The following is a 22,616-nucleotide window of genomic DNA, read 5'->3' on the forward strand; positions in this document are numbered from 1 at the left end:
CTGGGCTGAAGTAAACAGTATCACTCCAGGGATGTTATTGGCTTTAGACCGCTTTACTTCGACATTCAGACTTGAAGCTCAGACAGAACTTTTTGATTTCTTTTATGCAGTGCAAAACTGCCCAGTCATTGGGTGCTTGTGATACATACTTTATTTTCTCACTGCTTTTCTATATGCAGTACGATACATATGCAGACTGTCACACATTTGTGTCTGCTAGTAAAAGATAAAACATTGAAGAGAAGCTAGATGAAGGAACAAATGGAAGATGCTATTCTAAATCAAAATAAAAAAACGGTCTAGTTTAAAAAAATGCATTTAGAAGTGATTGAATGCCATAGCTAATTTGAAATGCAATATTTGATGTGAGTTTAGAGTAGTAGTTCCTGATAAATGGAAAAGTGTTTTTGTGTTTTCACAGGCACGATGGGATGGCCTGACAGGGCGCATAACCTTCAACAAAACCGATGGCTTACGGAAGGATTTTGACTTGGACATCATTAGTCTCAAGGAAGAAGGAACAGAAAAGGTAAGCAAAACAATGACAGAAAGCTACTTTGGCAGTTGCATGGGAAAGTCCATTTTCCTCAGCTTGAATCTCCTATATTTGGGTTAAAAAAAACACTGTGACATTGAACAGAGCTACTAAGATTTTAAAAATTATTTTAAAATGTGTACTTCAGAATGTGCATTTTGAAGCACTGGATGGGAATTTTGGATTGGTGATGTTACTACTGAATGTCAGTAATTTTTCTAATTGCACACTGCTACTTTAACTTAGAGCAGTGAGGTTATATATGTACATGTATACATATATACATAAAACTTAGACTTACATGTACTGCTTTTAAAAGGTGCAACATGAGGGAGAGAGAAAAGCAGATGGAGGAGTAATAGCCTCAAAAAGTTTTTAGATGGTAAAAAATCTTGATGTTTTTGAACATGATCAGTAGTTTTGCCCTTACATCTCTAACCACTTATGATGGGTTATTCTGAACAGGTGACTAAATTAGCTGTCATCTTTATTTGAAAACAGAAAATTCTGCATAGTACAATTCCAGAAACTGGTTCTGCATTAAAAAAAAAAAAAGAAAAAGTTCAATTAAAATTCATGTTCTTCGAGGAAGTTCAAGGAAGCATGCCTCAGAAAAGCAAATTTGAAGTCAACAGTTCTTATTTCCCTTATTTACCACATACAAGTTGTATTGAAGACACAGAGGGGTACGGTCCTTGTATCCAAAATGAACCCAGTAGCCAAGGACGTTTTTGGCTTTTCTCCAAAATAGCTGCTGCTAACATGCAAACCACAGCAATGCCAGCCAGGAGCTGTGCTGGAGAACAGCAGGGTCTGTGGGTTTCCAGAGAGAGATGGGATGGTCTTGCCGTGCTCTTGGACAGCCAGCATGGTTTCCCAATGAGCACTGTAATGGGCAGCCACTGCAGCTGTCTGCAGATCCCCAAGGTGAGTATTACCAGCTCATGTCAGCTAGAGGCTGCGTTGTCCCTTGCTCTGGGTACGCTGGCTTGACTCAGTGATGCTTTCTGTGGGTTAATTGAGACTTTAAATGTAATTGCTCCCGCACAGCTCTCCAGAATCATTCTCTTTTCATTTTTAATGAAGTGCTCTGTTTATTTTTCTCTGTACCAAGGCTGCTGGCGAGGTTTCTAATCATTTATATAAAGTGTGGAAGAAGGTTTGTACACAGACAGGTGATGCAAAAAACCTTTGGGTTGTGTCTTCAGACTCATCCATTGGGTTTTGACAGTAACCCTCAAATTAAATTGCAGTTTAGAGACAACAGTCAATCTGAGAATGTGAATTGTAGTACGATAAGTTTTGTCCAAACTTGAAATACTGTAGCCCTAAATAATAAAAAGACCTTGGCAGGAGTCAGACTTTTCATCAGGAACTTTTTTTTCACAATTAATTTATTTCTTGGAAGCTGAGCCTTTCCCTTCTTTAAGTAGAACTACTGGCTTCAGTGAAGCAGTCCTTTTCTCAGCAGTTATATTTTCTGATTCACCTGGGATTTGCCATGAGTGGTAAATTTACAACATTTCAAATGTCTATGAGCACCAGCAGCAGGACTGTTTTAACATGCAAGGAGTATTTTTGCCTCCCACAAGAACACATACTGTGCAGGCAATGTTCTAGCATCATTGACTCAAAATTTTGACAAGCATGTTATTAACTCCTTACAGAAAATAATATAGATGATTAAGTGGATGCTGTCATTCACTAACATATGGAAATTTGAACTAAGCTTGTTTATAAAAGATGAAAATTCACAAATTTCAGTTCCCTTTTGACATAGGATATCTCTGCCTGGTGGATAAGGCACCAAAGCGGGAATCAGAGACCAGCTCCATGAGCCATTCCCTGCTGGAGGTACAACCCACAGTTCCCTGTACCACAAAGTCACCATTCTGTAAGGAGAAGATTACAATTGTGTTTACTGTGCTTAAAGTGTTTTGGATTCACAAGCTGAAAATTTCTTATAATACTTAGAATTGCATCTTTTTTATATCTTTTGCACAGCTCTTATTATTTCTTCTCCCACACACACAATTAAAAAGAGTTTTGTTGTTGTGTTTTTTAATACTATGGGGTAGAACAGTGTAAAATATCTCGCAGTGCTCTTTTCTTGTTCTTGTAAAGGACATACTTAGTACCTTTATTTTAATATCAGTCAGTGGGGCAAAGGCAAAAGGACTCAATTTTCATCATTCCCAGTGAACAGATCATCCTACCTGACATGCAGAACAGTATTGAATCAATCTGGCTTTTGAGTCTAGGCACTTCATGTTATGCTGAATTTATTTAAATCAAATTACAATTGGTTCAAAACGTAGATTTGCTGAGAAGGGCATATGACAACTCTCAAAGTTGTCCCTAAACTGCAATAAATCTCCTGGATTCACCATAGTGATGTACTGCCTTGGCCTCATTCTTCCAGTGCCCCTCCGACCTCCTCCATTGCTCTAAACAAGGTTGACCTCTGGTGTCATCCTTATCTTCAGATGTAGAGTGTTCTCCTGGTGTATTTTGTATGCACTGTGACTGTGTTGTTCCATGTTCTTCATAGTTGTTCTCTTCCCTGCTGCCAGCCGATAAAAGCAAATCAAGTCAGTATCAACAAGCAGAAGAGCTTTTGATTAAATCAGGCACCCTGGTGCAAATTCAAGGGCACTGGTTATTCACTATGTTTCTGGTGCAGACTATCATAATATATAACATCAGTTCCCCAACATGATCTAACTTTGGAAACAAAGGGAATGCTTGAAAAATACTTAAGGGGAAAAAAAAAAAAAAGACATGACTATCCCCAGGCATACTTTGGAGAAAATATTTATGAAAGACAAGAGCAGTGGCACTCAGGGACACAAACTCAAAGTTTGTATAAAATGATACACTTATTAACCTGAATTGATAATCAGCAAATGCAAATTAATCTGCTGGGTTTGGTACAAAGGAGAAGCATTATCTACCTCAGTTAAAAACCAAAGAAAAAGAGTCCTGCCTGGATCTGATGATGGAGTTTCTGGTAGTGGGCATAGACCTTCATTACACAGGACAAGTCAGTGGATAGTGTCTTAGGCTTCCTTGTCAGCTTTGTGGGCAATCTCAGGAGGGGGAATCTGGAAGTTGATCTCTCCTGGGTAGAGCTGAAACATGCTGGCAGAGTGGCACAGCAATGCAAATGGTTCAGTGGATGAACAATGTCAGTCCCCCAAGCCATCTATCTGGTGCTCTCCACAAATGTCCAAAATACAAACCAAGCTGAGCAAGCTCCTTGTCTGAGGCTTTCTCACAGCAGCTCTCAACCACACTATATATGTAAACCAAAGGTAAAAAAATCTGAAGATGCTTTCAGACTGCATTTTTGTTAAGTAAATACTTATCTGAATAGATCAACTCCAAGGTTACAATTTCTGTCAGCATAAAGTGGAAGTCTAAATCCACTGAAAAATAATGGAGGTCTTTCCCTTCAGGCTTCAGATCAGACAATGAATACCACAATTCTTCACTGCTTCCAGAGTTAGAAAGGAATTAAAAATCAGTTTTGCCTTTGGTCAAGTATATTTGCTAAACAAACACTTTCAGGGGGTGAGATGTTTTTAGCTTGCTAGCTCTGTCATGTATAGTAGTCAATAAATAACAGAATAATCTTTACTAAACTTGATGAAGGCATAACAGAAGCAAAAGGCCACTGCATCCATCAATCTGCTTCAACATATTTATTCAAGCTTTTAATCTCTTGCATTGGAAGACAGAGGTCTGGATGTATGTTTCAACTCTACCATTTACAGAAGTAAAAAAATCCATAAAAATAGACGTTTGACATTTTTTAGCAGGAAAGGAAGTCAACATGTTCCACTTTGTAGAAAATTGGCTAATACACAGCTGTATTGACATACCTGATAGTCTTACAGAGAATCAAGTTCAACATGCTCTTGAAAGAGCAGTACATTCCCTGTGTTTTCTAAATGTGACAATCAACCATTCGTTGTTGCTGCCTTATGCAGATCTACAGCTATATCCCTTCTCTAGCATCTTGTACTGCTGCTGTCTCTTTCTGTGGTGACTAGAGCCAGTGCACACTGATCAGGCCACGAGCATTTAGAGAAATGCTGCATTCACTCAGACTGCTCACTGTGACCAGGCAGACTTTCACCTGCTCTCTTCTGTGTAGATCGGCATGTGGAACTCCTACAGTGGCCTTAACATGACAGACAGCAACAAGGACAGATCAACCAACATCACAGACTCATTGGCTAACCGGACATTGATTGTCACGACCATTTTGGTAAGTCTTGGTGAGCAGAACTGGAGTCCCCACTCATGGTGCAGTTTGCAGGCATGGCCGGTGTTATGCCATGGGGCTCTACACGGCCACCATGACACCTCTGCCCTGCACTCCACTGCTGCTTTCTTCCATACTAAAACACACATAGGTAAAATACTCCATTTTCAAACAAATTTTTGGATGTAGATTCAGAACCAGCATAAGTTGTCATCCATCCGTGCAGTGGACTCAAAATACCCCACTACCAGTAAAAGACTCTGGGATACCTCTGTCTTCAAAACAGTTTAGCTTGCTTCAATATTTCAGAGATGAATCCTGCATACTTTTATTCCCAAAAGAATTATTCAATATTTCAGAGATGAAAGCTGTATGCTTTTCTTCCCAAAAGAATTAACACACATAAATGCTCAATTTTATAGCCACTGTTTGTACATCCTTTCTTTTAACTGAGAGTTAAATGAAGAGGAATGAAAGAAAGCAAAAAACAGTGGACAGACTGATTGAAGTATGTCCTTATTATGATAAATAGAAAATGTGAAAATGTTTTTCCAGCCATTTGCCCTGCCCCATAGTTCCTCTGTTGTAATTTATGCCACTTTTTTTCCCCCCAACTATCCCATCCAATCCCTCAGGGGAAGAGCTCAGAAACACCCTCTATCCTTCTTTTCTATTGCCAGAGATCATTTTGCCACACTAAATTGCAGCAGCATTTTCCCCCAGACCTTTTCCTAACCAAAATCCTTTAGAAAGAAAAGAAACAAAATAGTTTGCAGTCTACTGCTGTTTTCATTTTTCTCCTCTGAATGCCGGTTCAGCTCACAGCTATATCAAACGTTAGAGGATTTTTCAGTAAAGATGCATCTTTTTTTCTTGAAGATTGTCAGATTTTAGGTTCCGCTTATGATTCTTTTTCCATTTTTCAGGCTTCTCCTTCCTGCTCCTTAGGGTAGGACCATGTACAGATCTTGAATCTAATTCTGAAGCTGCTAAGTGCTGCTTTAATTAAAGCCCATGGGAGCTATGAATGGTCTGTTCTACTGACAATTAGGGCCCTTACGCTTATCACTAATTGATTCCATGATTTTGTTAACATACCTAGAGTAGTCTTTAATGGACATAGTAAATGACTGGCATTCATCTAATTGCAATACATTAATAAAATATTCACACAATTTAGAGAAACGTATATTCTGGAAAAAATCTCATTTATATTGCTATTTCTGCCGTGTTTTTCTATAGGAAGATCCCTATGTTATGTACAAGAAGTCTGACAAGCCTTTGTATGGAAATGACAGATTCGAGGGTTACTGCCTGGATTTGCTAAAGGAGCTGTCAAATATTTTGGGCTTCATCTATGAGGTCAAACTAGTTTCTGATGGTAAATATGGAGCCCAGAATGACAAAGGAGAGTGGAATGGGATGGTCAAAGAACTCATAGATCATGTAAGATTGAATCATTCTCTCTTTATTTTCCTTTCGACTGTGGTGTTTTATGTGAAGGCAGTCTACCTGAAATGTTTGCATTAGTTTATAGACTTTTTGAGCCACTGGTCAGTCCCACTGCCTCTGATTAGAATAGGAAATCACAGCAGTACATCTGAACTGGCAGTTGCTGTGTGCTAAGGGAAACCCTAAGAGCAGTGAGTCAGTAGGTGCTGGGTTCTCACAGATTATGCCCGCCTCTTGGTTACAAGCTCTTGTGGCAAAGGCAGAACTCACAGCACACCTCTGCCCTGTGACAATCTGTGAACATCACCTTCCCAGGAATTGAGCTCCACAGGACAGGGCTTCTCCAGAGGCAAAGTGCTCAAGCATGGTCAGACCTTCCACACACAGAAACATGAGGATCCCTCACATACAGAAAAAGGAATCAGTATGTAGAAAACTACTACCCAGTAGTACCCTAGCACTGTTCAGTTTTGTCTTGCTTTTCAGTTTTGTAGTCAAATTTAGCTTCTTTTTTAACACTCCAAGGAAAAAAATGGAAGGAATAGTAGTGTGTTTGCACAAAAACATGAAAAAGAACAAGTATTTTCCCATTTGTGTTTTCAGAAAGCTGATCTGGCAGTTGCTCCTCTCACTATTACTTATGTAAGAGAGAAGGTAATTGATTTTTCCAAGCCCTTCATGACGCTGGGAATCAGTATCTTGTACCGGAAGCCCAATGGCACAAACCCTGGTGTTTTCTCTTTTTTAAACCCTCTTTCTCCTGATATTTGGATGTATGTTCTCCTAGCCTGCCTCGGAGTCAGTTGTGTCCTCTTTGTCATTGCAAGGTAAGTCAAAGACGTAGTTTTAGATGCATCAGTATTAACCACCTCTCATGCCATAGGTGTTGAATGGGCTTTGCAAAATAGCTATAATACTGTCCTAAGGGTGATATCCAGTCTAAAACATAATGTTTTAGAAAATCTCTTGGTATTTGCACATCAACACTGCTATCACTTTAACATATTGCAATGTGATAAGATTTAACTTTCCTTAAGGGCTTAATGGAGAGAAAAATGTGATGAAATAGGTCAGCCTTTCTTTGCCAGTTTGCAGTACCTCAGAACTTGTTAAAAAGTAGTTGGTATTAGTTGCATGTAAGCACTTTTCTTTTTCCACTAACAGTGCGTACAGTTTAAAGGTAAGGAGAACGTGAACAAATTTTTGCTGAAGGATGCTAATTAGCTCAGCTCATTTCCCTTCGAAAACACAATATAATGTACCTAAGATCCTGGGGTATTTTCTGCAAAGAGCTATGTAACCAATGCTCTCTCCTATAGCCATCCTGAGCTGCAACCTGCACTGCCTGTCAGTGACAGGTTCCCAGTGAAGTCCCAATGCAAAAACGGTAGGAAACGAGCAAACACCACTTTTCTGAAAGAATCTAAAGCTTATAGTGTTCTCAAAGCACTGAAAGTGTGCCTGAAAGCTTCTGACCAGTGTTGCGCAGTCATACCACAAGTTATACTTGACCAGCAGAGCAGTCTACGCCCTTAACATTGAACTTTACTTTAAAAACACAAGACATTTGATACGGTTTCACAAGCCAGCTACAAGCTACTTGTCATGGCCTCGGGGACTGTGGACCATGAGTCAGTTGCTCTGTGGCTTTGAGCAAGAGAAAGCCAAGCATGAAAGAAAATGAACTTAGAAACTTGTCAGAGGGGATTGGTCATTTGAGACATCTTTCCTCCTATACTTTTCAGTAAACATAAACTCTGTTAACTGGCATAGTTATTGTTGCTTTCTTCAAATAATGATGTTGGAATTTCATTTCCTACTTTTAATCTCATCCTATCCTTTGTTTTTTCCTTTTCATAATTTAAATGCTTCACAGATATTTATTTTTTGGATCATTTTACTTAGGATCACTAAGTCTTCTTCCACTTTCATTATGCATTTTTTTGCAAATAGCAGTGTATTCTACATTAATATGGGAAAACAGACTGAGAAAACATTGATGCTATAAAATGCAAGAACTGACAGGATGTATCATTGAAAACCTATCCTTTCACATCATAGCAAAGGTAACATGGAAATGCTGCAGTTTTTATTGCAAATTCTACTTTAAAGAACCAGCAATAATGTATGCATTCCAATTATATGCACTTATAACCCTCTTTCAAATATCAAAATGACAGCAGTCTGAATCATTCATTCTGATACATTCTGCCTGACTTTCACATGTGTGTGAGCCAAGTCAAATGGAGCTTTTACTGCTTTTCCACCAGTTCACTCTTCTAATCAGAAGACACTGTGAAACCTTCATTCAGAGGAATAGTTCTGCTGAGCGTGATTGGCCTTGGGCATACATTTCTCTGTAGTCCGTTGAACAAATCTAGTTCTTGGAGGTCAGCCTATGTGAAAGCTTCAGCTGTTTGCATGCTTCTATACCAGTGCCAAAGTACAGAACTTTGTGAGATTTACTTTTTCGTTTAAATTTCTGAGAATGTGAAGAGGGAGAAAGGAATTAGAGGATAAGAGGTCATGAGTTTACTTATTGGTGTTGGCCCTATGTAACAGAGAAAGTTCATCCTGCCTTGGCAGTGATGGGATTGTACACAATTAGTCATGGCTTCCCACAAGCTCTTGCAGTGGCTCACTGTACCATAAATAACAGCTCTTACTGTACGCAAATCATGATCTCACTCATGACTAATATTAACTCTGCTCAATCATGACAGATTGCAGTTGAGTCCCAAGACTGAAAACATCCTCTCCACCTCAGAACAGGCAGAATGGGAAATGAAGCCCAAATTATCCTCAGCTCTTCTAGTTTTTTTTTTTAAAAAAACATCATCAAAGCTGAAAGAATACATAAACTTCAGGGTTCTCTGCCTGCTTGCAGAGCTTCCTACTCACACACACATGGCTGAGAAAAAATCAAATGAAATGGAAACACAGTAGTCATAGATCATCACGTGAAACCTGTCTGCTTTACTCTCTTGGCTGTTAGATATTGCTCCAAATCACAGCACAGCTTTTGGGTAAATCCGTAGCTCTGGCCTGTGTTACTGTGTTCTTTTTTTTTTTTTTTTTTCCCTAAACCTTTCTAAAAAGCAGAAGTTCTAGAAATCTAATTTCCCTACAGATTCGTGTCTCATGTTGGACTGTGATTACAAACAGAAGGTTTGCTTGCTTGTTTGCTGTCCTTGCAGTTGAAGGATTTATAAGAGATCCCTTTCATATGCATTAACAGCTATGGCACATGCTGGGAATTTGTCCTGCTGTTGTTCCCTGATAGGAAGATTTATCAAATACTTCAGTAAATATTGACGAGAACGGTTTTAGGAATTTCAGGAATCATCTGTTTTTGAACACTGCCATAGTAAATTAAACATTTAATGGTGTTTTGACATCAGTTCACAGAAGAAAAATACTTGGGAATATCTTCATGGACTGAGGTAATTTTCCTGTTCTTTCTTCAGATTTTTCAGCAGCTGAACCATTTCTCTTTGAGTATTTTGTAGCCCTGTCATCATCACATTAATTTTTAAACTCAAACACTGACATTTTTATCACTGCTAAAGGTTACAGATCGACAAAGCTCTTTTCCTAAGCACACAATGAAGAAGGCATTTACTGCCAAGATTTCCCTTTACTGCTATGTCAAACTCCCTGTGCTCTTTGCATCGCTGATGGTAGAACTGAGGTAACTATCAGTCACACAAGGTGAATAAAATCACACACACCCTATGTAAAAGGTGCTTAGGTGACCTTGAACATGTTGTTTGTAAGGAGGAAACTAAAGGGAAATGACCAGAAAAACACCAGACTGAGTGTGTGATGAGATAGAGCAGAACTGTAATCCAGCCTCTTCTTGGTGTTCAGCTCAGCACACAAGAAGAAAACCGCCTTTTTTTTTTTATATTTAAGATGGAAGTATAATATAAACCTAGTATCCCATTAAACTATACGTTTGTTGTGATGAAAAGTCTTTCTAGTTTGGCAGAAAGAGTTTTGCTGCCAGAATTTCATTGTTGCTTTCTATCAACCACTGTTTGGCTATTTTGGTGATGGAGACGTTTGTCCCATCCCAGCCTGGGTTCTCCCTCCTGGTCAGGCCCTAGAGCTGTTTGCACATCTTCTCACTGTCCTGTGGGAGCATGTTTTTGCCCATGCGTGCACAAACTGAGCTGGGAACCATTTCATTGCTACACAGAGGCTTTCTGAAACAGAACTTGGTGACTCTCTAATTGGTATATGCAGAACAGTTGTAATTTGAGTCTGAAAACCGTGTCTTCTGCTACAATTTTTAACCGCTATGATACTAGTAATACTAATATTGCTCAGATAATGGCATCCTAAGCTGCATACTGTTTCAATTAGCAAGTTCATGACTACCAGAGTTCATTACTTCAGCTAAGCAAGGCGCTCTGCTTGCAACCGTGCGTAAACTCAATGCTTAATTATATTGTTGAAACAGTAATTAAAATGTATTGGCATGACATTGTCAATTAAAGCTATAATCATAAACTTCATGAAAAAGTATGCAGCGAGCCATGCAGCAGAGGGAAACAACAGCAGGCAAGACACCCTGGGGAGGGTGGTCTTCAAAGTAACTCTGCCAAGTGTATTGCCGACCAGTATGGGTATAGTTTGCATTTATAGTTGCATTTATAGTTTGCATGGGGAATAGAATAGAATCCTTCCATTTGAGGCAATTGCCCGCATGATTGTTTCCACACAGCATGGCCCTATGGCTTTCAGGTTCTGCAGTTGCTCCACAGCACTTTCCAGCTGCTGGCAGCCATTTTCCCTGATGCCACGGCAGCTCTGTGAAGGCATTCCACATCGAGTATCTCGACCAGCTGAAAATGGATGCCTTGAGAGGTCTTTTCTACCTTCACTATTCTTCAAATACTCTGTCGTAGAGCAGTGCTGGAGCTTCAAGCAGTCTCCCCACCTTTTAGAAGGTCTACCTGGGAGCAACGTAGGCTGCAAAGCACTGGGAGAGTTGGGTCCTCCCAGCAACACCGGCCACAAAATGTTGGGGGATTCGAGCCTCTCCAGCAACCTCAGATTTGAGGGCAGTGACCAAGGAGCAGCAAAAGTAAGGACGCAGGTCCAGCGCTAGGAACAAGGCTGTGACATTGTGCTCCACAGCTTGCGTGAAGCAGCTGCTGGACATCCTGCAGACACCCTTTCCACTGAGGTTTCCTTTTTTTGTGTTTTCTTCATTAATCTCCTCATTTTGTGCGTTGTTCAGGTCTGCTGCCGCTGTATTTTATTTGATGTTTACAGATTGTTTCTGTTAACTGCCACAGGTTTACACCCTATGAATGGTATAACCCCCACCCGTGCAACCCAGACTCAGATGTGGTGGAAAACAATTTTACTTTACTAAATAGTTTCTGGTTTGGAGTTGGAGCTCTCATGCAGCAAGGTACATCGGTTACACTTCGTTATTGCACACGTCCCACAGTCTGCTCAAGGGCTTCTGTGCTGGTAAACTCCACCCTCTGTAATTACAGATTATACTGTAAAACCTAATCTCAGAACCAAAGCGATATAGGAAGGAAAGAAAGCAATATATCTCTGGTGAGATGGCAGAGGAAGGGAACCTGCAGAATCCAGGATAGGGATGCAGAAGGAATAAGGAGGGGAAGTCTGGGAGAGAGGAACGCAGACGGATCCACACAGGAGTTGCTGGAGTTTAACAGAAAATATTCATTAGATATGGTGTTCTTTATGATGAAGTTCAGTCTCTTGATTTAAGAGGTTTGGCAACAGGAAAATATCTTCCCAATTGGGCTTCATCCCAGTAGAATCAGTAATCTTAGCTACCCTAGAAAAAATTGTTTTCACTGCCAAACAGAACAGATAATGTAATTTCTTCAGAAGAATTGTTAAGTTTGTTGGCACTTGTCAAACGCTTTGTTTAAAACAAAAACCAAACCTTTTTTTTATGGCTTTTCTGCAGGTATGAGTCCCATCCTTCTGTAAACGAATCCAACCCTAGAAGCATTAACTTAACACAGTCACAAGTCCCTGTTGCTGATGATTTTGGAAACAGCTGACATTATACACAATTGACAAGGAAAGGCAGTGAAGCTCACTTCGTATGGGAAGTAAAAGAGATATGTGTACTGACCACATTTGGTTATGGCATATATATTCACAGATTTCCAATTAAGTTACCATTCACCAAAACTGGGGTTCACTGAAAGGAATGAAAATAATTTCTGACAAAATTTCCACTTGAATCAAAGCTGAACAAAAATACCCACCCCATGACAACAACCAAAAAGGCAATCCAGAAGAAATACCATTTTGCTTCAGTATTAGATTCCTAAGCATTTAAGTAAGGAATGTAAAACCATCTCTACACTCATGCAGGTACAGTTTATTCTTCCCTTTTTAACAGATATGAGTAGCAGAGGATCTTTCCTGGACACGGTAGAGATTGAAGTTTGTCTTGTATCTAGGATACTCTTGCTTATATTGGTGCTCTAATGCATTGACAGAATAGAAATGCTCTTTGAAGCCATTCAAAGCCTCACAGAAATGGCTTTGAAGGTGACCAGCTGAAGGAAGAGCCATTCTGTTTTGCTCCTTTGTTTTGTTGTCCTTCCAATTGATCAGTGAGATGCAGACTGAGGTTTTACAGTATCAGGCAGGTGTGTGTATATAGCTGTGACTGCCGTGTGTGTGAAAGTGCCCCAGGATTTTGTGTTTCAATCTACTGCCTTTTTTGGAGTTTACCATCATCCACAGCAAACTGTGGGATGCAGTGTCTGCTCGTTACCACTACCTTGGGTACATGACAGTCAGCCCCAACCAGACTCTGCTTGTCTTTCAAGAAGCATAAAAATAAAACAAGAGAAAGAAAGAAAGAAAGAAAGAAAAAACATTTGTAAGGCAACACAAATGTTTCCATGTACAAACTTGTGGTGCGTGTGACTGTAAGTGCATCATTGCTAATGTGAAGAGCTTGAACATGGAGTGAATGGTTGTGAGACTCTGCATCTACTGTTATACTCTTTCTTGTTGACAGCAGCTGATTGCTATGCTTGATTGGAAGCCACTTGTTATTAAATTTTAAAATGTGATGATCAGACTTTCTCTTTTCTACAGAGCGTGAGCAAAGTCTGGATCAGGATTGGCTGTCATGTCTGCCATAAAAAGGCACTAGAGAGACTTCAGCAAGTATTGTCCCTGACCCTGAGTCTAACTAGCAACATTCCTATTTAGATGTTATTTCTCCTGGTTTTCCCCTGAAAGTCTCAAATATGTTATGCATACTCTGAAAGCATTCAAATGGGTCGCATTTCATCAAATTCATTCAAAGAAACCTCTGCTTTTAGGAAGGCATGTTACATGCAGAACCCCCTTCCAGCCAGATGGGCAGAACAGCAGTACTCAATTCAGGAAAGTGCTAAGGATGAAGTCAGGGGCATGAAGCTTATACTAATGCTCTCTGCTGCAGTCAGGGAACACAGAAAGGTGAACAATGAAATAATCATGGAGCTGATCAAGAGAGATGCTGGGCCTGCTTGTTTCTTCTGGGAACAGAGCGTGCTCAGCACCTTCCAAAAGCAAAAACCAGTGCTCACTGCATAATTAACAGACCCAGGAGCCTTGAGCTTAATTGCACAGAATGTGTTCTGCTACTTTTTCACAAAAAACTTTTTGCCAGAGGAAATCATGGGAGGCTTGGCACCCTACAAATTCAGCACGCAGGGCTTCTCCACATATTTGCTTGTGCCACCATGTATCTGCACTGGCAGATTTCTTTGTTGCTTGCTAGGATCATTTGTCTGTATACAATACATACGACGTGTTGCATCAGGGCCCAGGTTCAGAATTTGTATGTGTATAGCTGCCTGAGCTTTAAAAACATTACACCTTCAAGATGGTCTGAATCAGCGCTCCTAGAAGCCAGCTTTTTTAGGTCAGTCCCAGTTTGAAGATAAATACACACTTAATTCTGAGAGCAACAAAGCAAAGGGAAAAAAAAAAAAAAGATTTCATGCTATTAAAAAAAATCTTATCTGGAAGACAGAAGAATAGAAGAATAGAACACAACCACAACACAAACCTAAACAGAGCTGCACCTCTAGAAATGGGTAGACTGGAATCAAATTTTAAGCAAGAGCTTTTGCTTTTAGACCGCCAGCCTAATTTGAAATCCGTGCAGCACCAGAGCTGTGCAAGCAGAGCATCTGCTCTTGCAGTTCGGCAGTTCTGTTAGCCTCTTGAAACCCTAGGGCTATGCTCAGCATTGACCTTTAAGAGACATATCTATATGTTTATGAAGCTGAGTTAAATCTGTTTGCTAGCTGTTTGTAAGCTTCTTACCCTTTCAGTTTTTGCCTCAGAAGTAATGTTCACAGTTTTTGCAAAGTCTGAAAACATTTTCTATAACCCACTTACATTTCTTCCAGAAATTGTTAAGTAGCTCAGGAGAGAGAATGCATTATCAGGATGTTTTCCAGTAAGATAAATATTTGTTACATCAAACGTTTTCCATACTGAGGTTTCCGTTCACAGGCAGAATAAACTCTTAAGTTTATCTTTCATCAATAAAATAATTATGCTGATGCTTTACTTTGAAATCAATAGTATTCAAGTGGACGTCTAAGTATTTTGTCAAACCAGATCCCCAAATCCCATTTAATGAGCTAAGTTCAGAGGGGAGGCCTCAAAACAAACAAACAAACAAACAAAAACCTTGCATGAAAATGCTTGAGTACCTGTGCTGCTTACATTCAGTCCGAGCTGCTAAGAAGTCATTTTAGTGCACTTACCACCCACGCTGGGAGCATGTTATTCCAGGGGATTTTATGACTATGGCAGGTTGCTTTAATACTTGTCAGTGTGACATGCAGGCAGAACTGCTAAAAACTTTTCATTGATAACTAGTTCAAATACAGCATCCAGGACTTCTTCCATTCACCCTCTGAATTTTAAAGTGTAAATCACACTTTTGTAGTAAGACATGTTCTGGATAGTGAGCTCAGGTTCATGCAGGTTCATGAATATACTGGAAGCATATTGATCACCTTGTTCTTACTTAGGTATGTGGATAGAAGGCACACAGAGCAGCTTCTTCTTGTAAGGCATTTCTCCTAGGCAGCTTGTAAGTAGAACAGCATTCTCCTAAAGATCTCTGGTTAAAAATATTGATCATGGTATATACTGGCAAAAAAAGAAATTTAGGAATCAGATAAAAAATACTAGTACAGCTTGTTTGGGTTACAAGGTTAATGGAACAATGAGCATTAGCTCAGAAAGGTAACGGGGTTTAGATCAGGGATAATTCCATTTGTCGTGTACCATGGCACACATCCCCTTCACAGTGTGTTACCATTATAAATGTTAGATGTGCATCTGTAAGATTACTGTTTAAATCATTTTATTGTACTATGTCTCATAAAAGCATTCTGTGCCTAAAAATAGTCTGTGGTATCAGAAAAGGCATCTTTCAGCATCGCTTTAATGTGATTGTTTTGATGATATTGTAACAGGATCAGAACTGATGCCCAAAGCTCTTTCCACCAGAATAGTTGGAGGAATATGGTGGTTTTTCACCTTAATCATAATCTCATCTTATACTGCCAACCTGGCTGCATTCCTGACGGTAGAAAGGATGGAATCCCCCATCGATTCAGCTGACGATTTGGCAAAGCAAACCAAAATAGAGTATGGGGCTGTTAGAGACGGATCCACAATGACCTTCTTCAAGGTAAGATGGTGTCAGCCAGCTCTGAGTGGTGAAACTGACCCGTGGATGATTACCTGCTACCTTTGCTGTGAGGAGCAAACCCATGCCTTTGATGGGAGAACCTGAAGGGAATGAGGCCATGGACCTGAGGACATTCTCCCTCGGATTGTTTCTCACAGTAGGATCTCAGCTTTATACAAACACTTGGCTAAGATTGGTTATGAAGGTCACACCTGCACTGGAAAAACACTGCACATAATCGAAATACAAGCTGGTTTGCATCCTTCTTAAAATGTTCCATGGTCAGCATTATGAATACTATTAATATAATGGCCACATACACACATAAATATATCTGTAAGTAAAGGGTCATTTTGTGATTTTGTGTGGCTGATTGCTTCATGGATAAATGCATTGGTTGTTGCTTGTTTGTTTGTTTGGGGGGGGGGATTGTTGTTGTTGTTGGTTGGGGTTGTTTTTTTTTTTGCACTATTAGTATTAATTAGACAGAAAATGGGTTAATCTCATGAAATGCCAATTTTAAAAGCCAACCAGCTATAAATTTAGGAAATACACACAAAAATCCTGTGACAATTAGAATTAATTAGCAGGTTCATCGGTACTCTCAGCAGGGAAGTTAAGCACTGAATAAAGTGGTATCATGCTTTTTACTGTAGCATCTGAGAATGGTGTTTATAGATAGTCAGATATGCAGTGCCTTTGAGAATGAGACATCCTGGTGGAACAATATGTGGGGCAAAATAACCCTTGATTCTGAACAAGCAGATTCAGCTCCTGTGCTGAGGGACCTCATGCTCCAGTTTGTATCCCCCTGCACTGCTTTAAGCACAACCCCCTTATATTTCTACGTGAGGCAAAGTGAGCATTTCCACACTCAGAAAGGATCAGTATTTGGGTCATTTCTCAAAACTAGAAATGCTCATCAAGGTCATTTCAATTATGTGGTAGCACCATCCCTAGTGAGCTATCAAGGGTGAGCTCCCTTTGTAACGACTCTCCTGTGGCTGAATATAAATGTTTCTGCGCTGAAAGAAATGCAAAAAGTAGAGCATTTTTTCAGAGCCTTGTTATAGTCAGTTCTTGGAAGGATGAGCTGACATTTCTTTAAAGACATGCCGGGAAACCTATCTCAAGATATTCCTGGAAACTTCATTAGGTGAGGACAGGATCTCAATACAAATGCAAAGCAGTGGGAAGCAGCCAATGCTGCCCTCTGGAAGGCTCTGGGATATCTCCTGGATATAAGAGCTCTTCACCACCTAAAGACAGACATTGTCATTGCTATTCTGAAGTCAAATTCAGCACAGGAAAGAACTGCTCAGAATCTGCTCCCTCCACAATATTGCATTGCAAATAACTTGTAATTTCACCACAAGAAGTTTGGAAAAAATTTCAAGAGCTGTTTCCAGCTCTACAGTGAATTTTTTTTCTTTTTTTTTTTTGCACCATTAATCCGTCAGAGTAAAACGTGTAGGCTTTAAAGTATGCAAGCCTCTTAAAAATAATAAGGTGATTAAATATCTATATGCTATACATGCCAGCTTACTTGTGCCTGAAATATGTGTATGCATAAAACCAAAGGAAAGGACATCAGTTTTAGTACAGAATGGAGATAGATAAGCTGGCAGAGTGAAGGCGACATAGTGAAAGGTGCATAGAAAATACAATTCATTTCACTTGTAAACCAGTGAGGCACACACAGTGCTATATAATAAATGTGATTATTTTTATTAGCTTTATTATGTAGCCTTTCATGATTCTCACAATATTAGGATTTCCTTTCTCTGACTGAAAGTTCAAGATTTTCACAGTATGTGCACTGTAAGTACAACAGATAACTTATATATGCAAAAGGAAGTCTGTATGCATTGCGATGGCATCACTTTGCCTCCCTTATACTGTAAAATACTGCTTATATTTCTGGAGCTGAGTAAACATACACACAGCCACATGCACAGCAGTGAGAGAGCTGGGAGCATGTAAAACACAGCAGTCAGAAGGTGACATAAGGGGTAGGTGTTTCTATGTGTGCCTTATGGCACAGTTTAAGAGAAAGCACCCTTCCCATAAATGACTGAGAGCTTGTCTCCCGGCTGTGAATAGCACGTCTAGACAAACTCTTCCTAAAGAGGCAATATTTTCAAGAATGTTCCTGCAGTGGCTATGCTTTCTAACCAGGTATTGAGAGCAATGAAAACAAAAGCAATTGAAATTATCTGTGGAAGACAAGAGACTCTTGGCATTAAAGGAACCCCACAGTCAGCCTCCCAGCCCTTTACACAGATTTGGGCAAAATTCAACACTTCTATACTATAAATCTTCCATTGCTTTCTTGCTTCTCTGTGATAATAGATGTTAATCTCAACTTAGAAATCCTGCCAGGTCCCACTTCCAAATATGCAGAGATTTTCCCACTTAAATCAATGAGAAGCCAGTTGAATCAAGTTGCTAAGTCAGGAAGTTGAGATCTTTCTACCAAACTTATCTGAATAAGGAATATATCTTTCCAGTAAATTCAATATCAGATTCAATTTACTGCATAAATGTATCATCAGTTTCAAAAAGTATTCCCAGCTGAGCAGTACAAATGCCTTCTACTTGCAAAAAGCCACTTAACCATCTTCAAAGCTTACTGATATCCAGTGGCTTAAAGTCTTGGTTGAAACCTAGGTGAAATTCACAGGTATTGAATTCACAGGAAATCATATTAGTTTTTAAAGCTGAAAGAACCAGAAAATCAGCTGCTCACAGGAATCTCCCATACACCGGTATTTAATGAGTGTTTGTTGTCTCCAACACAGACTAAAATCAGCTGTGATGGCTTCAAACCAAAGATAGGGACAATGAAGGAGGTGAGAATATACTGCTCCAGAACTGGGGAAGTGCATACATAGAGGGGACCATGGGCTCATATTTACACCAAAATTTGGTGTGTGTGTGTCTGGCTCATGCTAGGTAGTGGCACAAAATAGTTCAGTAATGGTTGGCTATGCTATCTTGAGACAAACAGTTTCTAATGGTCCAACTTCCTGTAGCTCTAACATGCTGTTTCATCCAGAAGCGACACTGTGCTCAGTGGGTTTGGACAGCACACAGAAGGGCAAGGTTTAATTGTGTTAGCACTGTGCAACTGCTTTAAGGTTTTTGGATTGCAGATAGCACCTCTTGAGTGTAGCAGGCAAAGTGCCCCTGAGAACGCTGAGCAGATTCAGTTTCTCTTTTCACACCCTGTGAGGATCTTTCCCTGTAGGATGCTCACACAGAACAGGGAGTGGAGTGGGGAGGAAGGGATGTCCAGCACTGCATTCAGGCGGCTATGACTTTTGGCATTCTTCTTCCCTGTGCCACTGGATATTGACACAAGCCATGTGCACACTCCTACTGAGGCCAGTGGCAAAAATTCCCCAAACTTCAGTGGGAGAAGGATTAGGTCCTTAATTCTGATTGCAATGGAAAGCTGAAAGCAGAATTTTGCTTAGAAGCCACTTTAGGTTTGTTTGTCAAGCTTTATCCTTGAAGTACATGACTTTTAGGCAATGATATCAATATAAAAGAGCCAGTGCTTTACTGATCTTCAGGCTTTTGGAAGAGTACACTCACCCTGACTGGCAGAAACCCTGATACTGAGTACAAGAGTATCCAGCTGCACTCATTTGCTGGGTTGTGTGTAATTATTTGCTGTAATCCATGTAACAGCATTAGCCCAAAAAAACTTCAAAGCACTTCACAGTTGTGCCAGTAACAGAGTTCCTGGCACTGCAAAGGAAGCAGAAGAAGCATAAAGCACAGTGAGAGTGAAAGGCTGCAGGAAGGAAAACCATTCTTTCATTCAAGATATGCTATTGACATCATTCACAACAATCCACAAGATAAGGCCTATCGAGGTGGAGGAAATGTTTACAGGTGTAATTTGAGTGCTTTGGTGTGATTCTGTGTCCTCATTTTTCCTTCTTAGAAATCCAAAATATCAACATATGAGAAGATGTGGGCATTCATGAGCAGCAGGCAGCAGACAGCGCTGGTGAAGAACAATGATGAAGGAATCCAGCGTGTGCTCACAACGGACTATGCGCTGCTGATGGAGTCCACCAGCATTGAGTATGTGACTCAGAGAAACTGCAACCTCACTCAGATCGGGGGACTCATCGATTCGAAAGGCTATGGTGTGGGAACCCCTATTGGTAAGATGTTTTCCAGCACAGGTGATGTGGAGCACACCCAGCAATGTCCTCTACAGATGTGTAGATGACTATCTGAATGATGCCCTGTTCTTTTAGGAAATATTTTCATCAAAACAGATTCTGGGAGTCTCCTTTAAGGCAAAAGGTCTCCTCTTGTATCCACTTGTCTGCAAGCAGACTCTGTAGAGAATAAGGAATATAGCAGTGCAGGCTACATCTGCAGAGCAAAGTCAAGTAATCTTCTTGCCTTCTGGAGCATCCCCTCTGTGACAAACTGGGTGTCCCCTGTGCTGCCCTGTTCTAAGTCCAAGTTGCACTACTGAATTATCACTTGCATTTGTGAAATCAAGTAGTCTCGGGGAGGGTGGAAGGGGGGACAACAAATGTGTCCAGTATACATATCTGAAAGAAAGTATGAAAAGAGACCAATTTCTGTTCTATTTTGAGAGTCGCAAGCTGCACATAAGAACAATGAGAAGCAATTGCAAGGTTCTGCCTCTGCATCAGGGACTTCAGAGTTTCAAGATAAGCAGAGCTTAAGATTCCCAGGCTCTGTGAACTCTTTCCAGGAGAGTTTTAGCATACTCAGTGTCCTTTACAAGACTTTTTCTAGTTGCAGATAATTACATAAGTGTGTTTTTTTTTCTCTTTGCTTGCTTATTTTGTGTTTGTGTTCTTGTGAATAATGGGTACTGGGCAGCCAGATCTTTTTCTTGCATTATACTTCTCCATACTGCTCACATATGCATTTACACTGCCTCACTCAATTAATAGTTACGCAATTCTATTGACTTCAAGGGAATTAACTAGAGGTTATAATAGGTTAAGTATTTGGTCCATTAGTTGCTTGGTAGATCAGATATAAATAAGAGAGGAAAAACACCACTGCACTTTGAAATGGGATTCTTTATGTCACTGAGCACCTCAGATCGTCACACAGATAATATTTTAAGTATATTTTTCCACTGTCTATATGAGGATGATTTTCTGTCCTTACGAAATATGGTACAAATGTTAAAATATCCCCAAATAAAGACAAATGAATGGCAAGAGTTTCATTGCAGTTTTAAAGCTGCCACACTTTAAACCAAGAACAATGAAGGAATAATTGGAACAGATGGCAATCCTTGGAGAGAGTGCATCCATTGGAAATACAGCTGTGAAATATATTTATAAGATGTTTCTCGTATGATAAATGTGCCTTGATCTTTTTTCTTAAGGAAAACCAGCAAAATTCAGGGGAATAGATACCTCTAAGCACTTGGAAATACTGCAGTGTCATGAAGCTTCTTAAGCTTTTAAAAAGTTGATTTCACAGATAAGATGAAGTGTCTAGATCTTCATAATATTCACATAAACCCCATAGCCTCTGTCAGTCTCTCACAGCATTCAAAACAATTGCACTGCAGAAGCTGCACTGAAAACAAGACTTATCTATGATGTTAACACCAAAGTTTCAACAAGTCTAAGCCTGCATTCACTCCTTCAGGAGAATCTACAAGCATATGGTTATGGTTTGCAGCAGCGAAAGCATGCCTTGCACTCCAAAATTTCCAGTGAATGATCTGAATACCATCACCACTTGGTTCCCAAGGAAACAATTCATCTATGAATCCAGGGAATATCAACTCTGCGAGTAGAAAATTGCAGATATAAGCTGTCTTCGTTCTTCATTGTGCTGAGCTAGGAAGACAGAAATTCAGGTGGATCAACAAACTCTCTGTTTATGCTTAGTGAGACCTGGGTCACAGGAAGGAGGGTTTTCATTAGATTCTTGGCAAAGATCAGTACTGATGAAAAATCTGCAGTGATGGTTGATGGTCAGCTTGCTGCAGTCTGGAAGCAGTACTGTAACAGAGGCATCTCTATGCAAAACCTATACAAATGTCACCCTGGGAGGAATCCAGCTGAAGAAAGCAACACTATTATAGCTGTCAGGATACATATTCCAGTATCACTGCCAGTGCTGATGCAAGTAATTCTAACACTAAAGCTATTAGTTGGGAGATTGCTAAGTATGTGGATTTATTTCTTGTCCTGAGTGGTAGGTTGTTAATCGCTCAGTGGTCATAAATGCTGTGCTGAATATTCAAAGGGGTCTTGAGGTGGATTTGTGTGCAGTTTTAGTGCTCACCAATAAAACATCACTAATCCAGCACTCCAGGCACACTTGATGAACTTCAAAAGCACATGTAGAAATATAGATAGGTACCTTCTACCCTCAAGATGAATTGTGATAACCCTGCTGGCAACAAAAACATCACAAGAAAGAATGAACATCCCCACAAATATTGTGCCATGACTCAGGATGCTTCGCTTCGCCTAGCCGCTGTTTTCTTTTAGACAAGGGAAAATAGATGATACCTACAATATAACAAACTCCAGCCATCAGGGTGACAAACCTCTCCTAAGGTAGAAATAATTTTGCTTTTTCTGATGTTGTTGTTTTCA

The 22,616-nt window shown here is 39.9% G+C and overlaps 1 protein-coding gene across 2 annotated transcripts in view; it reads left to right on the top strand.

Moving 5' to 3' along the window:
* Positions 1 to 22,616, top strand: part of GRIK1 (glutamate ionotropic receptor kainate type subunit 1) — a 155,663-nt gene that overhangs the window by 119,891 nt on the left and 13,156 nt on the right. For both annotated transcript variants that reach the window (XM_042867762.1, XM_042867763.1), the window contains exons 8-14: positions 422 to 529; positions 4,695 to 4,808; positions 6,048 to 6,251; positions 6,861 to 7,084; positions 11,564 to 11,682; positions 15,767 to 15,984; positions 19,940 to 20,165. In XM_042867762.1, the coding sequence (XP_042723696.1) occupies positions 422 to 529; positions 4,695 to 4,808; positions 6,048 to 6,251; positions 6,861 to 7,084; positions 11,564 to 11,682; positions 15,767 to 15,984; positions 19,940 to 20,165 (1,213 nt within the window). The remainder of the gene's footprint in view (positions 1 to 421; positions 530 to 4,694; positions 4,809 to 6,047; positions 6,252 to 6,860; positions 7,085 to 11,563; positions 11,683 to 15,766; positions 15,985 to 19,939; positions 20,166 to 22,616) is intronic.

This window comes from Lagopus leucura, unplaced genomic scaffold (genome assembly GCF_019238085.1).
Source record: "Lagopus leucura isolate 7727_CA_CO unplaced genomic scaffold, USGS_WTPT01 Super-Scaffold_100001, whole genome shotgun sequence".
NCBI lineage: Eukaryota > Metazoa > Chordata > Aves > Galliformes > Phasianidae > Lagopus > Lagopus leucura.